The sequence below is a fragment of the Scylla paramamosain genome, unplaced genomic scaffold (genome assembly GCF_035594125.1).
Source record: "Scylla paramamosain isolate STU-SP2022 unplaced genomic scaffold, ASM3559412v1 Contig5, whole genome shotgun sequence".
Lineage (NCBI taxonomy): Eukaryota > Metazoa > Arthropoda > Malacostraca > Decapoda > Portunidae > Scylla > Scylla paramamosain.
The window spans coordinates 1,675,001-1,687,500 of NW_026973670.1; the positions used below are offsets into that span (position 1 = coordinate 1,675,001).

The 12,500-nt window shown below is 44.1% G+C and overlaps 1 protein-coding gene and 1 long non-coding RNA gene across 6 annotated transcripts in view; both read left to right on the plus strand.

The window, feature by feature from the left end:
* Window positions 1-7,963, plus strand: part of LOC135096629 (uncharacterized) — an 11,590-nt gene extending 3,627 nt beyond the window's left edge. Inside the window, exon 2 of the long non-coding RNA XR_010264874.1 lies at window positions 7,126-7,963. This is a non-coding gene — a long non-coding RNA (uncharacterized LOC135096629). The remainder of the gene's footprint in view (window positions 1-7,125) is intronic.
* Window positions 1-12,500, plus strand: part of LOC135096624 (uncharacterized) — a 154,312-nt gene that overhangs the window by 11,007 nt on the left and 130,805 nt on the right. The window contains exon 1 of one of the 5 annotated variants that reach the window (XM_063998275.1): window positions 8,635-10,039. The exons of 1 other annotated variant lie outside the window; for it this stretch is intronic. In XM_063998275.1, the coding sequence (XP_063854345.1) occupies window positions 10,032-10,039 (8 nt within the window). In that variant the 5' untranslated portion in view covers window positions 8,635-10,031. Of the gene's footprint in view, window positions 1-8,634; window positions 10,040-12,500 lie in introns of those variants that run through there. 3 more of the 5 variants (XM_063998276.1, XR_010264872.1, XR_010264871.1) reach the window with 3 other exon arrangements.

The following is a 12,500-nucleotide window of genomic DNA, read 5'->3' on the forward strand; positions in this document are numbered from 1 at the left end:
CTATTATTATTATTATTATTGTTGTTGTTATTGCTGTTGTTGCTGTTGTTATCATTTTCATTATTAGCATGTAAAGAATGTTTCCTCTTGTTGTTGTTGTTGTTGTTGTTGTTGTTGTTCATTCAGGACAGAACAAGAGGCAACCAGTCGAAGCTTGAAAAAAATTGTTTACGAAAGAAATGCGAAAGAACTGGTTGTGAACAGACTTAGGGAGCTTTGAGAGACTAGACAGGGTGATTAGACAGAACAGGTGGAAATTTGCAGGCCTATTTCACACAGGGAGTGCCACGCGTAGGCCTACTAACTTGTTGCGCCTCACTTTAATTGTTAGACAAGGAGAGGAATGATTGAACGACCTGTAGTGTGTGGTGGCGCCTCACACTCCGCTTGGCTGTCCTGCCCCTCTGACTGTCAACACAGCACACGACAGAGAGAGAGAGAGAGAGAGAGAGAGAGAGAGAGAGAGAGAGAGAGAGAGAGAGAGAGAGAGAGAGAGAGACCCAAATTCCTCTCGCCAGTTCACGGAAAACACCAGATTTGGCACCACTGGAGGTCATGTCAGTGAACAGCATTGGTACCCCTGACTGCTGACAAGACTCCAAGAATAATTTTGCTTACTTTAATAACGAGAACAGACAAATTAATATTCTACCTTTAACAGTGTACCGCCTCGCCCTCTCTCTCTCTCTCTCTCTCTCTCTCTCTTAGTGTATCTGTGATGGTCATTAATATATCAGAGGTCAAAGGTCAGCATGAGCGGACGTGAGGCACAGAAGCTTCACTCACGCCGGGGCTGAAGGACTCGTCTCCTCACCCACTGGCGATCTCTGTGTCGTTGCGTGGCGTGGTGCTGTGTTGGAGTCTGTCCTGTGTCCTTTGCTGGCCCCTGCTGTAGCCTACTGGTGTGACGGCGTGGGTGGGGCGCGCGGCGGTGGTGGCGTGGGCGTGAAAGTTGATGTGACGGCCGGTAATCCTGATAGGGGAAGGACGATGGCCTTGAGGGAGCGCTGGAGGGCTGAAGAAGGGCCGGGGGCTGCAGACGGCTGTGCTGGTTGTGGCGCGAGTGGTGGTCAAGGTGGCTGTGGTGTGTCCGGGGGGAGAGGTCGCCGTGTCTGGGGGAGGGGGCTGGTGAGGGGCTAGGAGCGGAGGGGGGGGTCACACCAGTCTGCGTGAAGTGACCGGCTAAATTTAGTGCGGCAGTTTATGGAAAGCGAGAGGTGCGGTGCTGCTGGTGACCCCGGGTGTTGGAGGGCACAAGGGGAGGGGGAGAGGGGAGAGGGGAGAGGGGAGAGCCTTGATGTGTGTCTGTCAGTGTGGCGGACGAGGTGCAGCAGTGTGTGGTGGTGGTGGTGGTGGTGGTGGTGGCAGGCCTGTCTCTCCACACCTGGTACTTGTCTCTCCACACCTGATACTTGTCTCTCCACACCTGGTACCTGTTAGTGAGGTGATAGGTGTGTCTCTACCCTTGCATGAACAGCTGGCGTCACCTGCGCACACACACACACACACACACACACACACACGCACACACACACACACACACACTCTCCTCAAGGTGTTTTTGATATAAGTAAAGATATAAAACATTGGAATTATAAGATTACCCGCTAAAATTGTTTGCTAGTTTTCTGTCAGGTATTTTGTAACAATTAATGTCAAATAGAAAAAAAAAATTATTCAAGGTGTGCCACAAGGTTTTATAATAGGCCCTTTATTGTTTGTGATAATACATGAATGTTATTTGTAATGTTAGTGATGTGATAAATGGCGTTCTTTTCGGTGATACGAGCCTAACAGATAATGATTTATGTAACTTAAATACAAAATTGAATCAAGAACTGCGTAACATATTCAGATCGGTAACAGCAAATAAATGAGCCGTAAAAATTAATAAAACTAATTTGATATTGTTTGAAAGACGTTTGTTGTCAGTAATTTCAAATTGTTTTATGGAGGCTGTCACCTAATTAGTGTTTCTTCTACTAAATTCTTAGGAGTTATTACTGATGAAAATTTAAACTGGAAGAAGGTTGAATACGATCAGTGTGTTCAAAGTTATCAAAATAATAATAAATCATAATAAAAACTCTTATTTTCCTCCAGCCATCCGTGACACAGCCAATCCTGCGCAGCGGTCGTTGCGTACACACACACACACACACACACACACACACACACACAACACCTCATTAGCATCACCACAGCACAAGCATGAAACATCAACGTGCAGGTCAGGTTGAGTGACATCCTGCACCCTGCTGGTATTCCTGACTGACTTCATAACCGTACTGCTAACTTGATGAGAAAACACGTAGGCGAGGCTTCACTGCTGTGGTCCATAAATAAACTGGTATCTTTGTAACAGCTACTTATTTAGGCTCTATGGTGGTTCAAATATTTTCCATTAGGAGTTTAATTAGTAACTTGATAACCGTACTGCTAACTTGATGAGAAAACACGTAGGCTAGGCTTCACTGCTGTAGTCCATAAATAAACTGGTATCTTTGTAACAGCTACTTATTTAGGCTCTATGGTGGTTCAAATATTTTCCATTAGGAGTTTAATTAGTAACTTGATAACCGTACTGCTAACTTGATGAGAAAACACGTAGGCTAGGCTTCACTGCTGTAGTCCATAAATAAACTGGTATCTTTGTAACAGCTACTTATTTAGGGTCTATGGTGGTTCAAATATTTTCCATTAGGAGTTTAATTAGTAACTTGATAACCGTACTGCTAACTTGATGAGAAAACACGTAGGCTAGGCTTCACTGCTGTAGTCCATAAATAAACTGGTATCTTTGTAACAGCCTACTTATTTAGGCTCTATGGTGGTTCAAATATTTTCCATTAGGAGTTTATTTAGTTAGTAACTTGATAAAGGTACTGCTAACTTGATGAGAAAACACGTGGGCGAGGCTTCACTGCTGTGGTCCATAAATAAACTGGTATCTTTGTAACAGCTACTTATTTAGGGTCTATGGTGGTTCAAATATTTTCCATTAGGAGTTTATTTAGTAACTTGATAACCGTACTGCTAACTTGATGAGAAAACACGTGGGCGAGGCTTCACTGCTGTGGTCCATAAATAAACTGGTATCTTTGTAACAGCCTACTTATTTAGGGTCTATGGTGGTTGAAATATTTTCCATTAGGAGTTTAATTAGTAACTTGATAAAGAGAGGTGTTGTTCTGGTTCTTAAGGCTTTATTTCGTATTTTGTGAAGTTTTTGTTCTTTGACTTCTACTCATAGTGTGTATTGGGATAGGTGGATGATGAAGAATGGGAAGGACTAGTGTTTTAAGTAAGTGTATTTCAATGTTTTCTGGCATATTGTATAGCTTGTATCATTTATTTAGTGCTGAGTCTGCTGTTGTTTTTACGTTGGTGAATGTGCTTGTAATAGCCAGACGTGGTTATGGTTAATCCTAAGCATTTGCCCTTATGTTTTAATTCTATTTCTTCCTCATCTCGTTTGGCTGCGAGATGGAGAGGTGTGAATTTATGAACGTTTTTTTTTATTTTGCATTTTTTTTTTTCATATTCATTAACTGCCTTTATTGCTCGGTCAGTTTTGATGTTTAGCATGTTCCTAGATCTCCCTGGGCAGCCAATCACTTGTGTTATATCGTCTGCGAAACTGATGTCGAGGTTTTGTTGAGGCTGTTGTATATCATTGGTGGAAATTGTGAAGAGTGTTGGTGACAGGACACTACCTTGTGGTACTCCGCATTTCAGGTTAAATCTTGGTCCGGTATGGTGATTTATTTTAATGGATGCTGTGCGGTCTGTTAGGAAATCACATCAAACTTTTTCGAGAGTTATTGGTAGATGCAAGTGAAGTAATTTGTGTTTAAACCCATGATGCCAAACTTGATCTGATTCATATTGCGCTATTTGCACACAGTGATGATTGCTAATGCATGTGTGGTGCCCCTGCTATTGCGAAATCCAAACTGGTTGGTGTTGTATAAATTGTTGATCTCAAGGTGAGTGTTCAGTCTGGTATTAATTATTCTTTGTAATATTTTCCCTGGTACTTCTAGCGGCGAAATTGGTGTGTACTTTTGACGTTGTTGTGGAGATATGTCGGGTTTAGGTACGAGTCTGATAATGACATTTTTAAAACCTATCTGGGAAATATCCTGCAGAGATGGCGCTGTTGTATGTGTCTGTGAGTGTGCCAGGTGTGATAGGATGTGTGCCAGGTGTGATAGGATGTGTGCCAGGTGTGATAGGATGTGTGCCAGGTGTGATAGGATGTGTGCCAGGTGTGATAGGATGTGTGCCAGGTGTGATAGGATGTGTGCCAGGTGTGATAGGATGTGTGCCAGGTGTGATAGGATGTGTGCCAGGTGTGATAGGATGTGTGCCAGGTGTGATAGGATGTGTGCCAGGTGTGATAGGATGTGTGCCAGGTGTGATAGGATGTGTGCCAGGTGTGATAGGATGTGTGGCAGGTGTGATAGGATGTGTGCCAGGTGTGATAGGATGTGTGGCAGGCTACCATCATGTGTGTGGGGTGTGTGCTGAGTGTGCCTGTGTTACAATTAGTATAGGGGATTGTTCTTTGTATATTATCTGGGATGTTTTGTAGGTCTCCATCAAATATTTCTCTCCAATATTCCCTGTGTACTCTTTCCTTATCCCGTTTGTGTCTAATTTGATGTGTTTTTTGTTTAATATGTAGTGAGGTTCTTTTTCTCTATTATTTGTAGGTACTGGAGACTTTATTTATTTGTTTATAATATCTGTAATTGTTAAAAGTCCAGCCATGAACACTTTTATACGTTTGCAATTCAGTGAAGAGTGTTGTGAGAGGTTTTCCTGCGTCATTGTTTGTGTGAGGGTAGACATTTATATAGTGAAGTTGGGAATACTATAACAAACCTAACCTAAACACACAACACATAAAAAATAAATGAATTAATAAAAAATGTGGTAGAAGGCATTTATATAGTGAAGTTGGGATTGATTGGTGTGTTGCGTTCTGTATTGCTTGATGCCAGTAGTCAGTTGCAGTGTTTATAGTTCAAGTGTTTCATTGTCTAGTGTGTTACCGTGTAGTGTGTTGGTGACGTGTGTTTTGAATGTTTCCGGTTGCTTTACTGTAATGTGGTGTGGTAGGTGATGGCATTAATATGGGTGCGGTAGACATCGTAAATATAACTGGTATGTGGTCGCTGGTGGTGAGGGGTCCTGCTGTTGTATGTGTTGTGGTACGTTCTGTGGTTAATAGTATGTCAGGTGTTGTGCCTCTTCTGCGTGTGTAATGTGTAGGAAATTGTGGCCCTGTGTGTTGAATGAGCGTGTTGTGTATGAGTGTGTTGGGCTGTCTTCCTATCGTGTTGCTGTGAGTGTATCGCAAAGTGGTGTGAGTGTATCGCAAAGTGGGGTGGTTTGCACTGAGATGGGCTAGCATGTACACTGGCCTGTTGCGTCTCAATAGTTTGGTGAAGCCGGGAATTTGATATATAGTTTCTTCAAGGGTGTTCATATAGTGTGGATATAATAATTTTGCCAGTTGTGGTCACATGACTTCTATTGCAATTAAATCAGATAAAAAAAAAAAAAAACAAGAAATTTATATTGTAATTGTTGTGTGTAGGTTGTATCCTGGGACTTTAATTGGTGTGTTTTTGTGTGAAGTGACCGTTTATAAATATTACATCAGCGTCAATGATTCTGTGTGTGTTAGATAGTGAAATCCTTCTATTAAACCAGTGTAGTAAATTGTGTTGTATTATTGTTAGGATACGAAGGGCCATGTTGTGTGTGTGTGTGTGTGTGTGTGTGTGTGTGTGTGTGTGATGGTGATCTTTCTTTTATTTGTCCTGATCTTCTTTTCCTAAATATACTGTGGTGTAGTATAATAAAGTAGTGATGCATTTTAATTTCCCCATTTTCTATTAGATGAAGTAATTTGCTGTTCATTGTATGTGAATGTGTAGGTCCCGTGTTGTATTGGTGTGACTCGCTGGCTAAGTTGTCTGTGGATATTGCTTCAAGTTGTGTGTCTTTGCAGTGTAGTTCTTTCTTTGTGTTTTGTTGTGTCTTTTGTTTGTCAGTTTGTTGTTGTTGTTGTTGTTGTTGTTGTTGTTGTTGTTGTTGTTGTAATTTGGTGTCTATTGTGTGTATCGGTAGATGGGTCTCGTGTCATCGTGTCAAGCAGTTTTCCGCCTTGAGCAAGAATAGCGAGGTGGAGTTAGGTGGAGTTGGGGGTGTTTGGTAGGTTGATTTGTGGCAGGCTGTTTGCTTTCAAAGTAGCGATCAGTTCATTTGCATAACTGCCGGGTTCAGTCACGTTCATCAGATGAGCGTGAATCATACAAGAATAAATGTTGAGGTGTTCATCTTTGCTGATCTGTGTGAAGGTGGTGGTGTTCATAGTTGACTTGGTGTTGGTTTTCGCTACTTGGGAGTAGGTTACTTTTCCCTTCTCTTCTTCTCCTTTCTTCTTAATTGCTTCTTTCCTGTTATATCTGCATTTCATTGACAGAGTTCTGTGATTTTCTCTGCAATTGATGCCATTTTTGCTCTCTTTGCTACAGTTCTTGCAAGTGTGGCCTTCCTCGGCCACTGTGAACATGTTTTGTGGTGTTAGTTCTTTGGGCAATCCTTAGTGATGTGGGACTCGACCTGATATATATAGCATCTGAAGCATGTTTGTATGTGGCAAAACTTCTCTTGCTGGGTCTGGTAGTGAGGGATCTTCATGGAAAAGAGTTTGAGTCCATGTTCAGTGTGTGAATGTTATTTTGATCGTCTTAGAGTCTGGGAATTTGAATATACATTGTCAATTTTGTTTTCCAGGTAGGTAGGTGTTGTGGGCACATACAGCTCACTGGTGGCGTCTTCCTCAGAGTTTGCGTGTATGTGTGAGTTTACACTGAAGGCTATCTGTGACAGTCCTCTTAGCCTTCAATTCTGGCGGGGTCACTGGGGTGAATTCATGTTGTTGTTGAAATTCATTCTTGATAGGGTCTTGAAATATTTTCTCTTGTTGTTCGTGTGAAGAGATGACAACAACAACAACAACAACATATCCATGTTGAGTTGGAATGATGTTGGTTGGGTATATGTCAGTGTTGCTGAGTATTTTCAGGAGAGTTGTCTTTCTTCTAGGTTCGTTGGCATTGTGCGTTTTGATCTTCACTCGTGCCATCCTTGTTACATGTCAATACAATAATATAACCTACAAGGGGCCGAGGCCCGACACACAACACAACTAAAGGACAGAAAATGGAAGGAGCCTACCTATGTACCTCAGTTCAGCAGTCCAGCAGCCTCTAAAAGCCCACGCAACTGCCCTGCATGAGGTACGACCTGACCCTATCCAACGTTTTTGCTGGAACCTTCCTCACTGGCTTAATTAAGGCAGCTGCCCTTCTAAGGGCCCCCCTTGAGGCACTGCCCGCGGGGTTCACCTTCACCAGTGAGGAGGACACTAAGGGCGAAAAGAGAAATACAGTGGAGAGAAAAGATGCCTGGGCGGGACTCAACAACACCACCACCACCACCACGGAGTCCCCGGTACACAGGGCTTGGGAGGGTTCCCAGGTGGAATTCTCCCTGTTGTGCAGGACAAGCACAGACGTCACTGGCAGGATGTAGGTAGCTGGCAGTGTGGCGGGGCACAGCGGTGTTTCCACTCGCCCTCAGACCTTCACGTGGCACTCCCTATATAAGGCACACCATTCTGTCTAATCTTTTAAAGCTCCCTAGTGACTCAGCACCCACAGCCACATTACGGAGTCCACCTGTTCATCCACCACTCTATCTGAGAACCACTTCCCTCCTGTCTATTTCTCAAACGTATTTTTTATTCAAGTTTGCATCGTTACCTGCCGCAGCCTTACCCTGATTAGTGAGCCTGGACATTTTACCTTTGTTACCCTTGAAATATTGAGGATGTATCTTGCGTTTTCTATGGTTGCGTTAAAAAGAAAATGTGTATTATTACTATCATAGTTTTTCTCAAACCCTTTACTGCTGGCGATAGTCTTACATGTTCACGTGCGCTGACTATTCTGACTATCAGGTGGCTCTCGGACTATCAGCCTACAAGGAGCCGTGAAAGTTACCAAAAAAAAAACTATTTCGCTGATAGTAGTATAGTAGTAGTAGTAGTAGTAATAGTATTAGTGGTAGTAGTAGTAGAAATCTCCTCCTTTTTCTCTCTCTTTTTCCTATCTGTGTGTGTGTGTGTGTGTGTGTGTGTGTGTGTGTGTGTGTGTGTGTTTGTTTGTTTGTTTGTTTGTTTGTTTGTTTATTTGATTTTTCTTTTCTCTCTCTCTCTCTCTCTCTCTCTCTCTCTCTCTCTCTCTCTCTCTCTCTCTCTCTCTCTCTCTCTCTCTCGTTTGTGTGTGTGCGTGTTTGTGTGTTTAGTGGTGGTACTGCTACTACTACTACTACCACTACTACTACTGCTACTATTACTGCTACTACTACACTCAGTATATCACCGTAAAGCGGAAGCAATTATTTCTCAGATTAGAGAGAGAGAGAGAGAGAGAGAGAGAGAGAGAGAGAGAGAGATGGGAAAAGTGAAGGCAGTGGTGTGGGTGGGAGGTGGGGGGTGGGGGGGGTGGAGGGAGGGTTTGCGTGAGTGTTGAGTTTGAGTTTATTTGATAAAGTTGCATACAATTTTAGTGTAGAGTAAATTGTAAGTAGTAGAAGTAGTAGTAGAAGTGAGTGGGCGGAGCAGTGAGCCATTGTTAACATGTATTGGCGGTCATTAGGTGTTTATTTTGGCAATTACCATTGCTGTACACGTTTGTGCTAGAAGTTTGCGCCTTAAATATTAACATTTTGATAACATTCAATTTTTGCTATTTCTTGATTTATTTTACATTGTGTTGTAGTGGTGGTGGATTTAGTATTGTTTATTTACGTGTGTAATTAAGTTTAATTTACAAGTATTTTACATGTTGTTTACTCTTACATGGAGGTGGAGGAGGAGGAGGAGGAGGAGGAGCGCCGCGCCTCTCTATAGTGAAGAGACTCCTGGTGGGGAAGCAGGCATGCTGGCTCGCTGGTGGCGCCTCCCTGTTTAGTGTTTGTAATTTTTGGTACTGTTCATCTCCCTCTTCCTGGAGGCGTTGCCAGACCGCCGCCACAGCCATCATGGCATGGAGCCTCTCGGGGAGGGCAGGCAGGAAGTAGGGGAGGGGCGGGCGCTTGGTGACGGAGACATTCAGTTGTCGTGTGTGTGTGTGAGCGGCGGCGGCCAGTGTTGTTATTATTATTATTATACACCAGCGAGGCGCAGCATTCTGCACCTTCTGGAGTCTGCTTATGGCTCTTCTTCTGTCAAGGCGTGAGTGGGTATATCGCAGTACCGGGATCACCAGTGTCTTCTTCACAAGGCGGAGCTTGATTCCCTCGTCCAGGGCCCCCCTGAATCGGTAGAGAGTGGCCAGAGTGGATCGGGCCTGCTGCTGCTGCGCCACTCTTGCTGTGATGTGTGTAGTGTGTCCCCTGGTGGATATTCGTAGGCCGAGTAGGGAGCCAGCCAGCCACCTGGGGAGAATTCCACTGGCTCGCCCTCAACCAGGAGAGGGTCTGGGGTTCTGGTGGCGAGGGGACGACTGTGAACTTTTAGCAGTGTTCGTCCTGGTTGTGTCCTGAATCCATACTGCCCCGCGGCCTTGTGGAGCTTGTTTCCATCCAGGCGGCTCCGGAGTCTGCTCGTGACGATGCTCTCAAAGATCTTTCCCGGGACTTGCAGAAGGGAGATGGCACGGCAGCAGCTGTCTGGGCGGGTAGGGACCTCCTCCTTCCCAGGCTTTACACCACCCTCACCTCCGCCTCCTTCAAGTCGTCAGGAGTTTCCAGATGGTCGTCTTGTTGATCCCACTCCTGCCTGGACAGGTGGCCTTGGTGGGTGAGAGGGGAGGGAACTTGTGGGTCTGCTGAGCGCTGGCAACTCCCTGGGTGAGGATGGACTGGTGGTGGTGGTGGTGGTGGTAGTAGCGGTTGGAAGGCGAGCGTGCGAGCAGGCGCGGTGTTGTGTGTTCCTCAGTGCAGGTATGTGCAGGTGTGTAGGACAGGTGTGTGGTGTGGGGAAGGGAAGGGTTGTGTTAGGTTAAGTGGTGTGTGTGTGTGTGTGTGTGTGTGTGAGAGAGAGAGAGAGAGAGTGGTAGTAGAAGTAGTATTTATAATGGTAGTTATGGTGGTGGTAATGCTCCTGTGTGTGTGTGTGTGTGTGTGTGTGTGTGTGTGTGTGTGTGTGTGTGTGTGTGTGTGTGTGTGTGTGTGTGTGTGTGTGCTGGCAAATAAAATGCAAGAAGGAGAGGAAAGGGAAGAAGAAAGTGTAGAAGACTAAGATAATGCTCCCTTAGGGAACATTTAGACAAACATAACTTGATCAATCAGTCACAGCATGGCTTCACGAAGGGGAAGTCTTGCCTGACAAACTTGTTAAGTTTTTACAGTAAGGTGTACGAGGCAGTAGATAATGGTGATAGTTATGATATCTTATATCTGGACTTTAGTAAAGCATTTGACAAGGTACCCCATCAAAGGCTCCTGAGAAAGGTTAGGGCACACGGGATAGATGGGAGGGTGTTAGGCTGGATAGGGTCATGGCTTGGTAACAGGCGACAGAGAGTGCTAATAAACGGCTCGAAATCCGAGTGGGGTCATGTCATTAGTGGGGTGCCACAGGGATCAGTATTAGGGCCATTATTATTTCTAATATATATCAATGACTTGGATAGTGGAATTAGTAGCGATGTTAGTAAATTTGCGGATGACACAAAGATAGGTAGATTAATTAGGTCAGAAGCGGATGCCATCGCCTTGCAGACAGACTTAGATAGAATGAATGAATGGACGGATAGATGGCAAATGCAATTTAATATCAATAAATGCAAAGTGCTTAGCGTAGGTAGAGGAAACCCACACAATAGGTACACATTAAACACCCAAACTCTGGTAGGTACAGGGTACGAGAAAGATTTAGGAGTTATAGTTAGCTCTGAACTCCGTCTAGGGAAACAATGCATAGAAGCCAGAAACAAGGCAAATAGGGTACTAGGATTTATTTTTAGGAGTGTTAAAAGTAGAAGGCCGTAAGTAATATTAAAGTTATACTTGGCGCTGGTCAGACCTCATCTAGACTACGCTGTGCAGTTCTGGTCCCCACATTACAGGAAAGATATAGGTCTATTAGAATCAGTACGGAGGAGAATGACTAAAAGGATACAGGGGATGAGGAGTATTCCTTACGAAGCGAGGTTGAAGCGGTTAAATTTACATTCTCTAGAGAGATGTAGGTTAAGAGGGGACCTGATAGAAGTCTTTAAGTGGTATAAGGGTTATAACAAGGGGGATATAAGCAAAATTCTTAGGATCAGCAACCAGGGTAGAACAAGAAATAACGGGTTCAAGCTTGAAAAATTTAGGTTTAGGAAGGAGATAGGAAAAAATTGGTTCTCAAATAGAGTGGTAGATGAGTGGAACGGACTCAGTAATCATGTAGTTAGTGCTAGGACACTAGAGAGCTTTAAGAGAAGATTAGACAAGTTTATGGATGGGGATAGCAGATGGAAATAGGTAGGAGTGTTTCATACAGGGACTGCCACGTGTAAGCCTGGTCGCTTCTTGCAGCTTCCCTTATTTCTTATGTTCTTATGTTCTTATGTTCCCCCTCCCCTCATCCCCCCTCCTCCCCTCTCCCCTCTCCCACCTCTCAACATTTTTTTTTTTTTTTTTATGTATGAGTGACACTGGCCAAGGGCAACAAAAATCTAATAAAAAAAAATGCCCACTGAAATGCCAGTCCCATAAAAGGGTCAAAGCAGTGGTCAAAAATTGTTGAATAAATGTGTTGAAACCTCCCTCTTGAAGGAATTGAAGTCATAGGAAGGTGGAAATACAGAAGCAGGCAGGGAGTTCCAGAGTTTACCAGAGAAAGGGATGAATGATTGAGAATACTGGTTAACTCTTGCGTTAGAGAGGTGGACAGAATAGGGGTGAGAGAAAGAAGAAAGTGTTGTGCAGCGAGGCCGCGGGAGGAGGGGAGGCATGCAGTTAGCAAGATCAGAAGAGCAGTTGGCATGAAAATAGCGGTAGAAGACAGCTAGATATGCAACATTGCGGCGGTGAGAGAGGGGCTGAAGACACTCAGTTAGAGGAGAGGAGTTGATGAGACGAAAAGCTTTTGATTCCACCCTGTCTAGAAGAGCAGTATGAGTAGAACCCCCCCATACATGTGAAGCATACTCCATACATGGACGGATAAGGCCCTTGTACAGAGTTAGCAGCGGGGGGGGGGGGTGAGAAAAACTGGCGGAGACGTCTCAGAACACCTAACTTCATAGAAGCTGTTTTAGTTAGAGATGAGATGTGAAGTTTCCAGTTCAGATTATAAGTAAAGGACAGACCGAGGATGTTCAGTGTAGAAGAGGGGGACAGTTGAGTGTCATTGAAGAAGAGGGGATAGTTGTCTGGAAGATTGTGTCGAGTTGATAGATGGAGGAATTGAGTTTTTGAGG